We start from the raw sequence: 18,443 nt of genomic DNA on the forward strand, positions 1-18,443 counted from the left end.
TTGTCGATAAAAGCACTGCAAGTCAAATATGTAACAATAAAACTCAAACAGCTTTGGGTAACAGCTTCAAATTAGATGCAGCTGTAGGCCCCAAATCAGATTACATAAAATAAATAACGCTGACACAATTCGTTTGACTTTCTGGGATTCCTCTCTGGATCCGTCACCCCTGAGTCTATCATAAGAGAGCACTTGTGTTTAAAGATACAGATTTTGTTCTAGAGGCTTCCACCGAGTCAATGGGATGAGGTATGGAAGCAGAGAGCCAGCGACTGATGCCCCAACAATCTATTTCCCCTTTATGAATTAAATTATTCATGTGCATTTCAAACCTTAAAGGGTATCTTAGTGGTGAGTGTGTGACCGTGGTAAATAACAGGCATGCCATCGTCTCCGTCCCAGCAGTCCAACTCGACGCTCCTACAGCCTTGCAGGAGCACCTAAGCAAACGAGACGTTCACAAGTAAGCGGCAGTTTTCAACAAACCGCACAATCTCAGCGGGCTTGGTTAAAAAACGATCCGGCTTACGTGGCTGTAGAGCTCAACAGAGGACTCTCCTTTGAGCTGGTGCCCAGTCAGATAGGTGTTATGAGAAGACTCGATGTAGTAGTAAGACAGAGGGTATTGCAGCTCCTCTGGATTCATCTGAGATTCCTCATTACGTGAAGCAAAGTTGTCCTTGTCCATCAGGAACCTGATATAAAGAGAAAGATGCCAACAACATGCAATGAAGCATGTTAAAGAAAGAAAAAAAAAAAAAAATATAAAAGCAAAATGCATCACTGAGGCTGTATCAGCGATACACAAACTCATTATGGTGTAAATAAATGTTTAAAGTCCAAAAGGGAGTCGGTAGAAGTTTAGCACTTATCAAGAGCTACCCCCTCAGGCTTCCTACAACAGTGACAACTTTTATGTTGTGCTCTATACATTTACATTTTCATGCACTTTGAAGTATAATGATCTATGATAACTCCTATTTTTCTATACCTTGCAAAACCTTCAAATGACATCCACCCCATTTGTCTCATGCTTGATGAAGGCTCAAATTTCTGCAAGAGAAAAAATTGGTGAGTTCCTTTTCCCTTCTTTTTCTTCCTTCATCTTTCCCCCTAACCATGAAGATGATTTGAGAATGTGAATTTAAGAATCCAGACTTTACTTGTATAATACTGAGAATCTCATCGTAGCTCAGGTTCTCTCTCTGACAGTTGACTAAAAAGTCATTGAGCTGAGGGATAGCCAGTCCCAAGACGCCTAATGACGCGTTCTCCACCCCCGTCCCGTTGGTCACAATGCTGGCTGCTGCGATGGCATCTGAAATCTGCTTCTGGTTGTCGGACATCTGCTGCCTGGTCCGGATAAACAGGCCGAGATCCGACCCGTTACGAGTTAGCAAATCTACAGAGGAGAGGGAGAGATTTAGAGTAAAAGAGAAAGAGGTGTGTATGTTTTTGACTTCTGTAACTTCTCTTTGATCTTTTACCAAGGTCTGGCTGCAGTCCTGTGTCTTTGTCATCTATCCTGAGGTTGGTGTAAACAGGACATGATTCTGGGCTTGAGCGACTGCAGGGGACAGCAAAGGTGTCAAACAGCTCCTTCAGGTCCTTCCTGCTTCGGATACTGTTGAAAAACAAATTACAGAGTGGAGTCCAGTTTTAGCAGCACATCATGTCCCCATGCCCCTAGTATATTAAATTAAATTATTATATAAAGGGTTTTTTATACATATACCGTCACAATGGAAGATTCTCAAATCATGAGTTTCAAATAGTAAGTGTAGACGCAAGCAATCCCTGTGAGCCAAAAGCTCTGGCTTATCTGTATAATGTCAATAAGTGTGGATATCCCTAATATGGTCAGGGGAGAGAAGCTTGTGTCAGACAGAAGATGAACTTGGGAGTTGCTCCAAGAGTAAGATATAAGGATTAATTCAAATTGTGAATCATGCAAAGCTACTCTAGAGTCTAGGGGAAAAAATATGTAAATCAGAACAATAGCTCTTCTTTAATTTTCAGCTTTGCAGCCATGCCACTTGAACTGGGGAGGAGGCGGCCACCCAATCAGAAATACATTTATTTGCCTCTAAATTTCTTTTACAAGAGAGAGTTTGAAGAGTTGCCCAAGAGCTTTTGTCTTTATAAGAAATTAAAAGAAATCTGCTGGGCAGCAGATGAGAGGACACTCTGCAATCTAAGAAATGCAGAGGGGCTAAAATTAAAACAATCCTTTGCTTGTCTGGGCGAAAGATGTATGTCCATCCATTTGACTGGGGAAGAATTCATGCAAGCTAAATATTATGAAGAATGCTTGGAAAATGCCCTTGGCACGATAACCTTGAGAGGTATTTTTTATTGCATATGTTTTATCACTGTCTTTAGCTACTATTGATAAGAACAGTAGTTATATAACAAGAGGGCCTGAGCTCCAAAAGCACTGCACAGGGCATGTGCAGTATGTGATATGACATACAGCATATGTGAACAATGAGTCATTACACTTAGCTGGAAAAATGCATTTTTAAATAAAACAGAAGTTATATTTAAATAGTCAGAACTTGAACTGAATGAAGCCAGCACGGCCGACATCTCTTCCTCTGCTTTGGAAACATGTAAGAAATGTAAGAAACACAAGATCAGATCATTTACCTGAATGATTTGAAAAGCTCGACAAACTCGATGAAGCTCATTGTGCTGTCAGAAATCATGAGATTCTGAAAGCCTTTGAAACAGCCTTTACCCCGGCCGTGCCACGATCTGCTGCTCCATGCCCTGCAGGCCCCAAAGAAAAGGAAACATATATTCGCTGGGATGGAAAAAATAAAGTGTTAGACGTCAGTGGGGTCAAACGTGCCCCGCTACAGTCATTTTTCACATACCCTGGCTGGGATTTAGCATTTCCCGAAAGGATTGGAGAAGACTGCGGACGGGTCGGGTTGGACCCTGCCATGCTGGAGGAAGAGGAGGAGGAAGAGGAAGAGGATAGCAATCCGGGGCTTTTACTGGATGTGAGGGAGAGTGATCCGGGGATGCTGTCTTCTGTGGAGCCAAAGAGTGTTGAGTGTGAATAAAGATCGGTCACACAGACAGAAAATTATAAGATCTGAAGCATTTGGTCGGGTTTCTAGAAAACACCAATTAAACTGATCTGGCCTTGTAACTTCTACATGTTACCATGAGTGAGGTAACATCACCTGGATCTTCTTGGTCGATGCTGTCAGACTCTGGACCGTTTCGATACAGTCCTTCTTTACAGCTCCGTGTTTTCCTGGAAACCATCTCGTCATCGGTTGCATCCCCACTGTCTCCCTGTTAAAGGTGTGAGGAAAAAAAGACCGATGTCAAAAATGAGTCTGTGAAAAACCTAAAACCTAAAGTTAGCATCCATGACTACAGCAAAAGGTCAAATTACTGACCCTGACAAGAACCTTCTTCTTCTTCTTGGCTTTCTCATTCGACAGGGGGTTGTTCTTCTGGGCTCCAACCTTGTCTCCACCACCCGTACCCATATTCCACCTCCGACCCCCAAAAAGCTCAATGGCGTGGGCTAGTGTAGGGCCTTCATACCTGCCGTCCTCCTAGAATAGATGAATACAAATGTTACTGTTAATTAAACACACACCACTTCTTTTCATCCATCCAACTCCTCCATCCTTCTTTGTGTGCTGAACATTTTTACAGGCTTATAAAATACAGTCAGTGTCAATAATAATCATTAAAAAATTGATGGGAGAGAGACATGTACTTTTAGAGTTTTACCTGATACAAACTGACATACTGCTTCCTCAGCCACTGCAACCTTTGGTCAGGAAACTTCTTTAATTTCCTGGTTGCATTCACCAACTCCGACAGGCCCTTGTAGAGCATTTGTGCCGTGTGATTGGGGGCCACAAAGTGCAGAAGTCTAATGGCATCAGTCAGGAGATTAGTTAGTTTTAAGTAAAATGAAAATGTTTTAGCAGTGTAACAGTAACTCTATATAAAAGTGCATTTGAATCCTAATAGATTATAAAAAGGCACCAACCTATTGTCTGTGGTACTCAGACCATACAGAAGGCTGAGGCCATTCTCCTCCACTGTCATCTGACTCAGCTTGTTTTGCAAACATACAGCATGAACATCGACACCCTGATGGCCCAGAAACACTGCCTGCACATTCAAATAAACACAAAGTTATGAACTTGAAAGCTAATCTGGGTTTTTAAAATCTACAAAACCAAAAAAATATTTCTTTTTATGACAAACCTTCACTATTCCCAGGTCCAGCAGGCCTTCTGCTAGCCCAGCCACTACAGGCTGCCCCAATCCCAGTGGTTGCTCTGCAGGGGAAGGGCCTCCGCTTTGAGGTTTACCTGCCGTAAATCAACATATTTATGACTGTTTGAGCTGCTGTAACGGCAAACGGAAATTGAAGAGCCCTTGCATGAATGCACAAATTTACAAGCAGTTTAAACTGAGGCTTTTATTCTGTAGATAAACACGTAAAGCACATTTAAAATAAAAAAATATACTTTTTTTTATAATGCCCTTTAAATCTGTTTAAAGAGAAACAACGAGAGAGGAAATTGGTCTCGTCTGTTTGAGGTATAAACATGCTAAAAAAGTTCTGAGAAAAGGAAGGTTTGATGCAGTGATTTCAGCGTATCAAGCCTCCCACACCCCCTTACACTGGTAAACTGGAATCCTATATGAATATGACTCATGAAGAACGAGGTTGCTGAATAACTCAGTAGAAGATAAGGTCAAATTTCTTAATACTAAACTCTTGCAATTTACCCCAAGTGAGTGTTGTATTATCAGGCTGTAGACGTAGCAGACAGCGAGCACTGCCATGGCCGTCCTGGTCGTAATGAATGACCGTAGCGCCCTGCAGCAGAAACTGGTAAATTTCTGGTTGTAGTGACAGCACATACCTGGAAAAAAAACAAGAGTTTGTCGCACGTCTGCTGAGGCACCAACAGCTGGATGTGTTTGCATGTGTGCTTGAGCCTCTTACCAGGGAATGAGCTCCGTGCCATGGCTAAAAGCTCTGTGCGTCTCCTCGGTCCCCTGAAATTCCACTTCTTTCACCACCGGCTCGGTAGACAAGTCACCATCTGAATCCGACAAGTCTCCGACCGAGAATCTGAAGACAGACAGGGGTTAGATGGGTTTGGAAAGAAAGTTTAAGAGCCAAAGATTTTTGCGTCTTTTAAAGTTTTTGCATGCTGATTTCCGAGGCGATTTTCCAAATGCACATCTCAGTATTCATAGGACTCATTTTATTTTTAAAAAGCAATTCAATCAGACATAAGAAATGACCTGCATCTCAACTAAGAAGAACCAAACAGAAACTGAACCTATCCTGCAAGCATTGGCTTGATCAAGCAAAAAAAAAAGAAGAAGAAAAAAGTACCATGCATTAGTCACTGCTCATGCTTCTAATTAAACCGTAATCTGAAACATACTGATGATAGCAAGCATTGTTCAAATTCCAGTAACTTATACTGTGAAACAACTTACAAAACATGTTTTTTTTCTGGAGTCGTCTTAAATGAAAGGGAACTAGAAGGGGAGCAGGAAACAAAGAACGAAGAGAGGATGTGAGACGAAAAAAAGAACGCATAAAGAGTTTTCAATAGTTTTTTGAGGTCTTTTTTTTAAGTGGGTGCTGGTGGGAAAAAGATCCAGAACACAGAAGAAAGGTGATTTTTTTTGAAACTGTAGTCTATGTTTAAGAAAGATACACACTATGAAGCTATGAACTCCAAATTCTGTGCTAACATCGAATAATTTGTCTGAATCTGAGAAAACAGTTTACAAACACATAAAATGGTCCAGGTTTCCTGACTGCAAACATAACAGATCACAGCTGGAATTAAATGACTTTCTACGTCCTCTAAATTCCAGCCTTTGTTATTAGCTACCTGCCACCAGAATGCTGACAACAACCAGAACTCTGTTCCTTCCTGTCCTGACAGGAAACTAACCTGTTATCTATTTTTTTTTTAACTCTGCCCCACACAGATTTCATGTCAACATCACTTCATCTCAGTAACAATCTGCAAATGTGTTCCTTCACAAACCTGTTATCTCGCGCTGGAGTTTATGAAAGAAAACTGCGCACTAATCCAAAATAAGACTTTGGTGAACATCCAGCCTACTTGGCACTTGAGGATATCCCCTACATTTAAAATAGCTGTGCATTAATCATTAAAGCTTAGTGGCTTTGTTAAATGTTAAACTTTTGTCTATCGCTACATTGCAGTGCCTTGTTTGCTTCAACAGAGGCTGTTGTAGCTGCACATTTGTAAGCAAGCTAATGAATGCACTGCATCTATTGTGATTTTGCTCAGAACTGCGCTACCAGCAAAGCCAAGCCCTCACAGCATGGCAGTATTCGCAGTTCTGATATAAATCTGTATATAACATTCTTCTGCTGTGTCCATGAGTCATTGTCTGTGAATGACCAGCAAAATAAAGAATCCAATTTTGGAAACAGACCTTTGATAGAAAGGGTCACAGTGCTAAACAATACAATCTTCAGGCTGCCATAATAGAGGGACAAAAACGTAACCAAAAATGTAAAATAACACAATGGTAAAGTGAGAGCATGAGTATTACTAACTTTTGTGCAACGTGAGAGCAGGAAGTCAAAATAAAAGTCAAAAAGAAAAAGAAAGAACAGCAAAATGTTGCTTTTTTTGTATTAAATCAACACATCAGCATGATGAAGCAGAGTTCATCGGCAGTTGACAAATAGTAAAAATAAAAGCCAGTCAAGTGATTCATGACGTCCTTGGGTCTTGGTGAATTTGGTCGCATGCTATGTACCATTTAATACTTTCTCCTGTATGTCTTAAACTACTTACATGAACATCCCTTACACTGCGTTAAAATACACACTATCCGTCAACTGGAAAGAATCAAGACCCGGTCACGGTAAACAGATGCTATTCTGGGATATTCTTTAACAAAACACCTCATTTTTCTAGGGTCTCATACCTGACACTGCACGCTGAAATATCTCACAACAAAAGCTTGGATGGCACACTAAAAAAAGGGGGGGAGAAGAAACTGAACTAACTGATTGTGGCTGCGGTCTTTGAAGGAGTTGTTTCTGGATGCGGGGGACGGGCCAGTAGAAGACGGACTGGTGGACGCGTCATCAGGATCTTCTGCCTCTAAACTCCGGTTGCAAGATCTAAGGAGCAGGAACAGTCGAGTCAAACAGACGGATAAAGTAAAGAACAGGAGAGACGACTGTGTCAAACACCATCGCTTTAGTCATTAAGCATGCACATACCTGATAATCTGAAGGATGTTGCTCACAGTAGCTTCCTTCTCTGGCACATGGAGCCCATCTGGGCCAGATCGAGACAAGTAATTGCGCTGGCCGCTGTAATCGGACACAAACTGGAGGCAGAAACAGCAGTGCAAGATGGATTATACTAACAGGATATCAAATATGTAATGTAGTGTCAGTTTTATCAGATCTGTGTATTTTTGCGAATGACTGCGGGTGTTTTCTGCACCTCTATCGAGTATTCCGTGTTATCAGGAGACGGTTTGAGGCTGATGATGCTTGCTGTGCCATCCAACGCTTCACTTAGCTCCTTTAGAAAAACCCCACAGAATGGCACAACCTACAGTGTATATGTGTAAGAGAAAAAAAAACCCAAAAATAAAAATTACAGTGCAGCCAAGGTCAGTGAGTTAGAGGATCAAATGTCATTGGGGTAAACATAGGCCCACCTTGCATCCTGGGATATTAAGAGCTCTGGTCACAACCTTCTTGTACTCAGAGGAGGACTCATGCTGAGCCATGGCATCCTTTAAACCTCTCATGGTCTCGATGTCTGACTGGTCCATAAACTGCCACATCTTCAGCACCTTACGAGATCTGAAGGGCGAAAAAAATGAAACAAAACAGAACACATTGATATTTTTGTGTGAGAACAGTGCAGATAATAAATTGCCTGTATATTCAGTAGGTGGGTGTATTTGAGTTGCGTCATTGTGTTTCTTAAAACCTGAGTCCAGCCAGGAACTCCATGACACCATTGTAGTTTCCCATGTTCCAACAGCATTTAGCGACATGGACCAGATATGAGAAAACTTCTCTTTTCTCCTCCATGGACCCTGCAGTCAGGACCAGCCACGTCACCCACGAACTCACCTGCGTGTTCAGAATTTCGCATTTCAGTATTGCCAACTGTTACAATCGTAATCAAGCACCAACAACAGCTGCACTTTATTGCGCTCTTATCTTACTTACAAAGTAAGCTGACACATAAACTGCAGAAAACCTCCCTAGTAACTCACAGCACCATCTTTGTCTGGTTATTCATCAGCTTTTCCCTTGGAGTGAATAACATTTTGGCTTTAAAGAAACATTAAGTTCCAACATTGAAAATACCCAATATGGGGCTGTTTTTTTATTATTATTATTATTGGTTTAAATGGTAAATGGTAAATGGTAAATGGCCTGTATTTATATAGCGCTTTACTAGTCCCTAAGGACCCCAAAGCGCTTTACATATCCAGTCATCCACCCATTCACACACACATTCACACACTGGTGATGGCAGCTACATTGTAGCCACAGCCACCCTGGGGCGCACTGACAGAGGCGAGGCTGCCGGACACTGGCGCCACCGGGCCCTCTGACCACCACCAGTAGGTTTAACTTGCACTTTATTGCCTTTTGAATGCATTACAAGCAGAAAGAGTTTGAAACATTTGCATTTTTAAAAATATGTATAAACCTCATAGGAAGTGGAAAATAAACAGGTTATTTTCTACTCTATTTTCTACTATATACAATTTGTCTGTAACTTATACGCCCCTAATGTTTTGGAATTATTATTGGAAAGGCTTGTAATGCCTCCATAGTTGGTGTGATTACAGCTGGAGACACATATTCCCACTGGCGTTGGGTAAAGGAGGGCATGTGGCATAAAACTCCACCAATTCAAATATATTAAAGGACCTGTTTTGGTGACCCCTTGTAGCAGGGGAGCGGCCGGAAGTATATATTAGAAATGCTGTTACTGTACTAGCACAATATTTCTTAGTGGAATATCCATATAACAGGTGACATCATACTAAATCCCTGGATAACTTTTTAAGTGTGCTGGTGTGCTGTTACAAGGCTGGTATTAGGTATGATAAAACATGGGGGACACGGGACGACATCCAAAGGCACCTAAAATTCTTGAAAGTGTACGGTCATGTCTGCGCTCATGAATTCTGCTCTGGAAACTTGTGCCTAATGTGGCAATGTATGCACAGGACTGCACCAGCTAGCCTCACACTTTCACCCCGACACCTCTCCACACATGCACACACATAAAAAAGAATGAGATCGGATATCTATCAGCTGCGCTGCGTCTCTACACTGACTGACCTCAAGCACAAGCAAAAGACATGACGGCAACAGCAGATATGCATCAGGCTCGACCTCTCTGTATGAGCACAGGTACACAACACAGGAAAAGATCCGATTTCAATCTGGCCTGTTTTAACTATCTGGTGTCTTTTTCTCTTTGTATTAGCGCCCCGTGAATGCATTGGCACACAATAAAAACAAAAACGCACTCACACTGAAACTCTTTAATCCACTTGGAGGTGGTAAAAACATCCCCCTGACCCAGAGATCTATTACTGGGTTACGTAAGGATCAGTAAAGCCCACCAACATCTGACCTGACAGGGACTAAATAAAGTCACACACACACACACACACACAGGAACTATTCTTCCTATTGTTTCCATTTCCATACTGCCTGATGAAAAACTGTTAAAATGTTCCAAAAATGTTTCTCATACACTCCCCATACCTGTCCATGAACTATAGCACAAACAAGCGCAGAAATCAGACACATGCATTATTAGATTTTCTTGTCTTTGACACTAAAATTAAAGCCCCCAGCCATAAGGTCATTGGCCCATTGGACACTTTATGTTCCCCAAACCAAACTGAACGAGCCTATCAAGGTTCATCTTCGGAAGACTTACTGCAATTAAATAAACAGCGCTTTTAATAGGCTGATTTTATTAGAGAGTCAGAAATTCCTCTGACATTTGTAATCACTGTCAGCCTGATCAGATACAGGGAATCAGTTACAGAAATTCCCTCCTGGGGCTTTCGAGGTTTACATGTTAACTTTTCAGTGGAGCAGAAGCTCGTTCTGCAATCTACTGTATTTGGTTACCGAAAAACAACACTGCAGCCCTCCAGTCTCTTATCTGCTACTCCCCTGCTCTTTGCGTGCCACGCATGAAAATCTTGTATCATGCACTTTCAGCATTATGACATAATGCGAAGCCATGTCAGCATCGGGGTTTTAGTTACACTCACCATCTAAATCATTCTGTCCATCTGCAAAGTGGTTTTTTGCACTTCCACACATCAAGGGATCGCACTGAGTTGGCATCTTTTCAGGTATTCCAGATAGCAAAAGTGCGTATGCAGTGTTGTGCATGACGACAAGCAGGACAGGATGTGAGGATATATATGTACAAATGTACACAGAGCATATAATGGAACAGGAAAGCAGCAAAGGGTAAATATGAGATGATACAAGAATACAGCAACTTCCCATAGAAGCATGAAAAGGCAGTTTTGAAGAGCATTCTGATAGAATTGCAGACACACACTCACATCCAAATTTGGATCTGGCTATATGATCCCCCCCTCTTTGATCTTTGTCTGTGTGTCCACCTGTCTGTCCTGTTGTCTGTCTGTCACCATTTGTGCTTGTGGTATTAGTTCATCTGTGAGGGTCAGTTTCTCCTTGATACACGAATTACATAATGGAAAATAACAGAGAACCATTACAAACTCGAGCACACACTGGTCCCGTCAAAGCTAAACACTTTGGAGGCCCAAACTGCTCACAACTCCCTGCTTCCCAATGTTTTTCTCAATCCTGTTTAACTGATTAATGTTTCACTCCCACACATGCCTTAAAAATGAACTCTATCAAAAAAGTCTTGTCTTACAAGTGGGGAAATAAACTTCTTAATTAGTTACCATCTCAAAAACAGTGGATCCAGTCAGTGACATGAAACGTTTGTGAACTATTTATCAGGGAAAATAAAAATAATAGTCAGGTGAATTAACTAGTAATAATTTAACCTTGAAATATATTCCACAGTTCAAAAATGAAAGGTAAAACCCAACCTGACACAATTAAAGGCAGCTGAAGGAGAGATTCAGTGCTGTCAATATGACTCTCGTTCCACTGTGACCATATATGGCAACACTGCACATTTGGAAAACTGTCTTTCGTGCTTCTCCTCTGGCTGACTTAAATGAAAACCAGCTGATGCGAAGAGGCATGCGACCTAAACATGACATAATCATCTCCAATCAATCTCTCTAGCACTTTCTCTTTCGCAGCAGTGGATTTGTGCATTTTCAAAGTCATTCGCCGTGAACGAGGCGAGGCTCGGGGGGTGTAACTTAAGCCGGTGAACATGGTCGTGAGTGAGTTGCGCTCATGATAGGTCCGTATAACTCGCACAGCAAATAAGAGAAAAATTGCCATTTAAATTTTTATGTTACTGCAAGAACTGCATTTCAATGCCACTTAATCATCAAAGGACAACTAACTTATTAACTGAAAAGTGCTCTCTTAAGATGAAAACTATCTCCATATGGTTCCTTTGGCACAACTTCATTAAATGTATCTGCGTAAGATGTGAGAGTCTCCTGAATGCACTACACATGTCTGTGTATATAAAAAGTCGCTCAAGGCTTTTAATTGTTAAGCTACATTTGTGCAGTGTCAGTGCTTCTACCCAGTCTGAAATCCTGCTGTAAACCCTGAGCTGCGGAGAACTAGACAGGCTGTGTAACATCCTTGTGTAACTACATTCACATGTGTGCTAAAAGATTCGTGGAGTGCAGACAAAGTAGACAGAAAGCCCCACCCACCTCGTTGAATCGCGCCACCAGTTCCTCCACGGCGTTACTTCGCTGAGTGGGCGTGGCGGGCGCTGACAGTGAAGCCTTGAGGTTTGGGTGGCGTTTAGTTTGACACTCTGGACTGCCCAGGTCTCGGGTGAGGAAATAGAGGTAGTCCAAAGGGAAGACCTGCAGACAGACAGCACGCTCTCAATCAATGGCTGGGATTGTTGTGTCATTACAGACACTACTTACCACCACCTACTATTCTCCTCATCCAACTTCTTTGCTAAACCTCCCCACAATAAAACACAGCTGTACAATTTCAAATAAAGTGTAAGGATCATATTGACAGCTGTAATTGCACGTTCCTGCCTCTGCTTTCCCCCTCATGTATATTTTATATAAATTCTCTTATACCTGCTGGTAAAGCTGCTGCTCTTGCTCTGTGAGGATGCAGGCGATCTCCTCGGGGAACTGAACAAGGTGGCGCAGCTCTGCCAGCTCCTTACTGATCCCGCTTACACTGGGAGGAAGAGTGCTGCTGCTGGTCATGCTGCTGGCCAGCTGACGCTCTGCGTGCACAGATAAAGACAAGAAAAGATTTAGTCAGGTTATACATCAGCATCTATGCTCAACAATTCTAAGTAAAAGGAAGCCGTCAGAAATGAGAGCAAAGCAGAGACCATGCATGCACGCACCAGTTAAAAGCAGGTATCACAGGAATGAGGGAGAGAGGAGGGATTAACAGTGAAACATTATCTTAACAGATACTTAACTTTCACTATAAAAGTTTAAAAGCCTTGTTTTTCTGGCTTTCTTGTGCATGCCCCAAGTCTTATGATCCATCACTGCCAGTAAACTATACACTCTCTATTCCTCCATCCACTGAGAGAAGCTCCACTTCACCCACGGGAAGTAAACACCACTGATCACCTGCCAGATCCTATGTTTGGATTTCAGTTAGGCCCATTAGTCTGTCTGTTTACACATATACGCACACACACACACACAAAACCTGTCCTCATCTCTGCTAACAAAGGACTAATGGACAGTTCCTACAATGGCGCAGGAGCTACCAGGTAGACATTCTGTACATTGTTGGGATGGATGCCACATAAACAGAACTTTCTCACTGCAAGAGCTCAGTCAGGAAACACTCTTTGAGAAGTTTCACCTGTGTTCAGCTATAAAACAGTTATTTTAGTCATTGGGAAAACCTAACCTTCCCAAGCCTCCATACTCCTACAAGTGGAGACAAATATCTATAACATTCAGACAAAAGCAAGGAGATGTCACCAATATCTCTATGGTTAAGGATGTTGGGAGGAAGATGTTGGAGTGAAATGTCTGCCACAGAATCAGCTTCATGTGTTGAATTAATGGGAATTAGATTGCCGACAGTAAAACCTCGTGAAATCCAAGGAGACGTACTTGAAATAAAATGAACAGCAGGAGTTAGACAGACTCTCTGGTCATTGTCAACTGTCATACACAGAAACCTTCCAACCCCCTCCCACAGTCACACTGATACAACACCGCGGATGCATACAGAAGCAGACGCACACTTAAAGGTCGTCCTTGGTAACCCTTGAGATGTGCAACAGGTAGGCATGGCAACAGCAGCGGCTGCTCCACAGGAACAAAACTTGCTTATTTACACAGTTTGATTTGTGGATCCGGTCTCACAGCTTGTGTAATGAACTCACGGTGTGTGTGTGTGTGTGTGTGTGTGTGTGTGTGTGTGTGTGTGTGTGTGTGTGTGTATTTGTAGGATAAGAAGACGGACACACTAAGCATAGGAGACAAGGAGGAAGGAAGGGAAGCAGGAAGAAAGGATAAATAATTTAACCGATAAAATAAAAAGTAGGGAAGCAGGAAAATATCAGCTGAGGAGGAAAAAAAATACTTTGCATAAGAAATAAAACAGTACGATAGAGGAAACAGAGGGAAAAATTAACAAAGCAAATGAAAGAAGACAGATAGGAAGGAAGGAATCAGTAAAAATAGCTGGAAATTCTATAGTTTACATTGTAGAGCAAGTTGTAGCCATTTATCACAGTTAGAGAGACAGCAGAAACCACTAAATCCTTTAAATGTCCTACGGAGAGACAGAACTGCAAGTTACAGGTCTGAGCACATTTTTCAACGACACTTGTGCATTTAATGAATCACAATAGAAATAATTTGACAGGTGAAAAAGAGAAATGTGGCTTGAAGAGTCTGCTTACATAGATAGATTACGTAGAATAAATATTATCCCATTTTTAACATGCCATTTCACACAAATGCTGTGAAACAAAACCATTTTAACTTGCATAAAAAGATCAGAAACTGAAAAGGCTGAATCGAATAACATAAAGTCGATGCTCTTCTTGTTGCCTTGTACAGATGCGCTAAAATACAGATACTTGTATAAGCTCCATCAGAATGAACTAACTGTAAACATCAGTTCCATTAGGTGACTTTAAAACAGTTAATTTGTGTTAAATAATTAAAATGACAGTGATAGTTTTTCTCATATAGATGATCAATCTCCACAATTCTACCCCAGAAGTGTTATTGCAAGCAAGCCTTGTGAAGTGGAAATTGAGACACCTCCTCAAATTAGCTATATGAATTTCATGACCATGCAGTGTTCTCAATCATTCATTTATTCATCCCTTTAAACAAGACAACACACAGATGGACGAAGCTGTCAGCCAAGGGAGTGAAGGGAAAACAAAAAAGGTCTTAAGAGATTCTGCAGAAATAATGAAATGCAAATGTGCATTAAAATAAAAAGAAACATCCAAACCGTAAAGAGGTGACAATCTATGTTTTCTGTCAAAGTAAATGGTAACATTTAATTAGCTTGCTTCGGGCACGCTATCTTTGAATTCTTCAGGCCAAGCTGCACACATACTGTACTATGTCAACAGTGACAAAAAAATAAACAACCGCACGGAGCACTTACTCAATGGAAGAAGGCTGTGGATTAGATTGGACTGAGGAAAATAGGGCGCTTACAAATTACACATCGTAATCGTTCGTTTGAGCAACACTGACGGGTAAAACTGAACATGCATCAAGAGATCGAAAGAGCACGAACACGGACTAAATGACCATGATGTCCCTGTGCATTTTATGCATGAGCTTCCTCATCTATAATGCATGCGGAATATAAATATGTGTGAGTGTGTGTGTTTGCATTCTAAATACAGCTGTGGATCAAGTGCATGGTCTGAACATCCTTTTTATGGTTAAACCTCTGTTTTAACAAACAGCATGCCACTGAGAGCTGGGAAATGACAATGTTTAAAGTGCACATTTTCCTTCTTGTGTTTATTTTCTCGATATATTCATTCTAGATTTGTCTTCTGTTTTAAGGTATCAGGTTTATCTGACTTGTTTTATTTACATTTTGATTTTGATTCACATTTCCGTACTGTGAAATAATTTTGTTCTTGTCTGTCCCATAACGTGAACAGCACCTCAATCAGCTGTGGCCCTTTTAAAACATGCTCTATAAATATTGGACTTGAGTTTGTTTTAGATAGATCAATAAGTCAGTTTTATTACACTTTTAAATTTAAAATGAACACTTTAAACTTTAGTTACTTTTGCCACATTATTGAATTATTTCAGTTGTGATCATCACTTCAGCAGTCTTATCAACCAGCACTGATTGATTACATGCAGTGAGCATATGCTTTGAGAGCTTCACCCTAATGCAAACTGAAGCAACGCGAGGAAACTTTTGTCCAAATGATCAATCAACATGAAACGAAACGGGAGAAGCATTTCTTGAGTGAATCACATTTATTTATACTAACCAAACAAGATGAACCTTGAACATGATTGTTGACTTGCCAGCCATGTGCATGCACACACACTGCATGTACTGTTCTCAGAAGTACGTTTAGAGCTGATGACAACGTCTCCGTGTGCCCTACATACTTGAGCAAGCAGGTGCAGCACAAACAGCTTCGGTCTAAGGTCTAAGGCGGTTTGTGTTGCACAAACGTGTCCTATAAATATATCACCAATATCTTGTGAAACATGCTATTTTTTAAGTACTGTGTTAAAGTCTTGAGTTGCCCCTCTTTTAAAAATAAATAAATATCTTGCTTCTCAAGATCCAGACTTTGTTTGTTTGTTTTTAATGGTCTTGATTAATAATTCTCCTGACTGTCTGAAGGTCTTTTAAAGTTTTTGCGATTTTTACTACAGTACAGCACTTGCCCCTGATCATTTTTATAGAATTTTTTTTGTTTATTTCTTATTGTTTGTTAAGCCAAAGTACTTAAAGAACCAACTTTAAGTAGTTTCCTTAAGCATTTGCACCATGAGGTTAAAACGTGTCATAGCTTAGCAAGGTCTGCAGTGTGTCCTTAAAAAGATTTGCGGAAACTGGAAAAGCAGAGGACAAAAGAAGCAGCAGGCATGAGAAAAAAACATACAAAAACAGCATCAACAGCAGCTGAACAGTATCTGAAAGTCATGTCCAAAGCCACATCAGAATGAAAGAGTGGCTGTCGAGAAGCCATTCTTAAGGAAGAAAACCTGGGAGAAAAGGTCAAAGTATGCCATATTATACAAGAACTGGACTAAAAATCACTTCCAACAGTCCTGATGGTGTAATGAATTCAAATATGAAATGTTTGTTCAAATAGCCAAACAGTAATTGTCAGTGAGTGTCTACAACCATCTGTAAAACATGGAGGAACAGCTACTGGTTCAATTTTGAAAATTGAAATATCAAATTAGAAAGGAAAAAGAACAACAGTCCGATTTCGATCCACCATTCAATACTATGTAGAAAGCATCTGAATTGACTATAATCCCAAACAAAATGGCAATGCAATGAAAGCATATACGGATTCAGTAAAAACAAAAACACAAACACAGTGGAACATTATTAGTCATGGATTGGCCTCCCCGGAGTTCATACCTCAACATTATCGAAGCATTGTGGGATCATCTTGGCAGAGAACGGATCAAAAGGCAGCCAACATCCAAAGAAGAGCTTTGAATGTCCTTCAAGAATCCTGGAGAATTATTCCTGAAGACTACTTATAGAAATTAAACGAACTTTGCCTCAGAGAGTTCAGGCTGTGTTGAAGAATAAAGGTGCTCGTGCCAAATATTGACGTTCAAGCTCGTTAGAACTGTACAACTGTATTACCATGTTTGTTTGCACAAGTTTAAATAAACCGTTGGTCCAATTGCCCATCTCTTGGCAAAACATAAAGAAATGCAGAGTAGCTCTTTTCACTTTTTGCACAGTGCTCTATCTGCGAGAAATTTTAAACTCATGGTCTTTGGCTCAATTAATGGCTTACCAGACCTTCAGTCCATTGTATGACCCGAGATATTCCCCTGCGTTTGCATATACACATTCACACTAGAAAATCAACAAGCAGTAGTACACACCAGTAGAGCACAAACTAACACTTGCACAGCAGCAAACATAAACACTCAAGAATAAACAGTGCAAGTACTTGGAATTCACAACTGCAGTAACATTCACAGACACGCAGCAGCAGCAGCAGCAGCAGCAGCAGCAGCGAACACTGATCTGTCTGACTGCTGGCTTATCAGGGAGTATACCACTGGGTTCAGATATTAACTCGCTTACACACAAAGAACGAGCTGCAGATGTAAGTGTAACATTCAGTGAGGACTAGGAAAAAAACAAAAACAAAGGTAAAGTTCAAGCTAATCAAGCAAACAGTTCCATAAAGTTACACTGTCTTAACTGTTGCTGCTTATTAAAACTGTCATCCATATAGGAGGTAATTGAGTTACATTGTCATGTGAATACGGTCCATTTTTTTAAACACTGAGAAGCATCACAACTGAGAAAAACAAACCTCTGACTAAGTTATAAAGATATAAGAAGTGTTTACTTTAAGGATCAATTCAATGTGAAGTAACCCAGATTTCTGCAGCTTCTCATACGTCAAAACGCAAAATACTTTCTCAAAGACAGTCTTCAAACATCGTCAAATGTTTAAATAACAAAATGACTTTTTAAAAATTTGAAATCAGCGTTTTCTACTGCCCCCTGCCTCAATTTTGTTACAATAAGCAACAACAGTTGATCATCATCACACTTTAAATTTAAGTCTTAAGTCTTCTTATACAAGATTTGTGTTTAGTGACATACACATTCACTTTATCAGTAAACAACTTAAAATGACATATATAAATGAAGACATCTCTTTGAACAGCTTTGAACCTCACACAATAAAACCACAAGACCGTTGCATTGCTGAAAGTGTATGTCTGCATTCTGCACCAATTAGAAAGCAAGAACAGAAGTAGTAATACCAGCCACAGAGTCTATGAGACTCTCCAGGTTTTAAAATGACTAATAATGAAACTTAAATAACTAAGTAACGTAATAAAGAAACACGTCCGTTGGTGACATGTTGTCAGCCACGATATAATACAATGAAGCATGAAAAGTCAGCGGTAAATCACCGCGTTCTCTCTGTCAACAACTGAAAGAAGACGGAGGACACAAAGCACATGCAAAACTGCATTTTCACTGTGCTCCACTGAGT

General features: G+C 40.7%; 1 protein-coding gene across 2 annotated transcripts in view; it reads right to left on the reverse strand.

Annotated features, from left to right (window-relative positions):
* plce1 (phospholipase C, epsilon 1) overlaps nucleotides 1-18,443 on the reverse strand; it is a 78,031-nt gene that overhangs the window by 15,165 nt on the left and 44,423 nt on the right. The window contains exons 9-30 of one of the 2 annotated variants that reach the window (XM_085466272.1): nucleotides 12,313-12,467; nucleotides 11,923-12,081; nucleotides 8,013-8,158; nucleotides 7,735-7,882; nucleotides 7,515-7,625; nucleotides 7,286-7,395; nucleotides 7,067-7,183; nucleotides 5,503-5,544; nucleotides 4,997-5,125; nucleotides 4,777-4,913; nucleotides 4,246-4,352; nucleotides 4,025-4,149; nucleotides 3,760-3,904; nucleotides 3,417-3,578; nucleotides 3,195-3,309; nucleotides 2,880-3,039; nucleotides 2,650-2,772; nucleotides 1,488-1,624; nucleotides 1,164-1,402; nucleotides 992-1,053; nucleotides 530-695; nucleotides 333-440 (exon numbers count right to left, since the gene is read on the reverse strand). In XM_085466272.1, coding sequence (XP_085322398.1) covers nucleotides 333-440; nucleotides 530-695; nucleotides 992-1,053; nucleotides 1,164-1,402; nucleotides 1,488-1,624; nucleotides 2,650-2,772; nucleotides 2,880-3,039; nucleotides 3,195-3,309; nucleotides 3,417-3,578; nucleotides 3,760-3,904; nucleotides 4,025-4,149; nucleotides 4,246-4,352; nucleotides 4,777-4,913; nucleotides 4,997-5,125; nucleotides 5,503-5,544; nucleotides 7,067-7,183; nucleotides 7,286-7,395; nucleotides 7,515-7,625; nucleotides 7,735-7,882; nucleotides 8,013-8,158; nucleotides 11,923-12,081; nucleotides 12,313-12,467 — 2,903 coding nt within the window. The remainder of the gene's footprint in view (nucleotides 1-332; nucleotides 441-529; nucleotides 696-991; nucleotides 1,054-1,163; nucleotides 1,403-1,487; nucleotides 1,625-2,649; nucleotides 2,773-2,879; nucleotides 3,040-3,194; nucleotides 3,310-3,416; nucleotides 3,579-3,759; nucleotides 3,905-4,024; nucleotides 4,150-4,245; nucleotides 4,353-4,776; nucleotides 4,914-4,996; nucleotides 5,126-5,502; nucleotides 5,545-7,066; nucleotides 7,184-7,285; nucleotides 7,396-7,514; nucleotides 7,626-7,734; nucleotides 7,883-8,012; nucleotides 8,159-11,922; nucleotides 12,082-12,312; nucleotides 12,468-18,443) is intronic. The other variant, XM_085466273.1, reaches the window with a different exon arrangement.

Source organism: Copadichromis virginalis, linkage group LG8 (genome assembly GCF_057382275.1).
Source record: "Copadichromis virginalis isolate Kocher_CV1m ecotype Utaka linkage group LG8, C_Virginalis_male_GT1.1, whole genome shotgun sequence".
In the NCBI taxonomy this organism is placed as follows: domain Eukaryota; kingdom Metazoa; phylum Chordata; class Actinopteri; order Cichliformes; family Cichlidae; genus Copadichromis; species Copadichromis virginalis.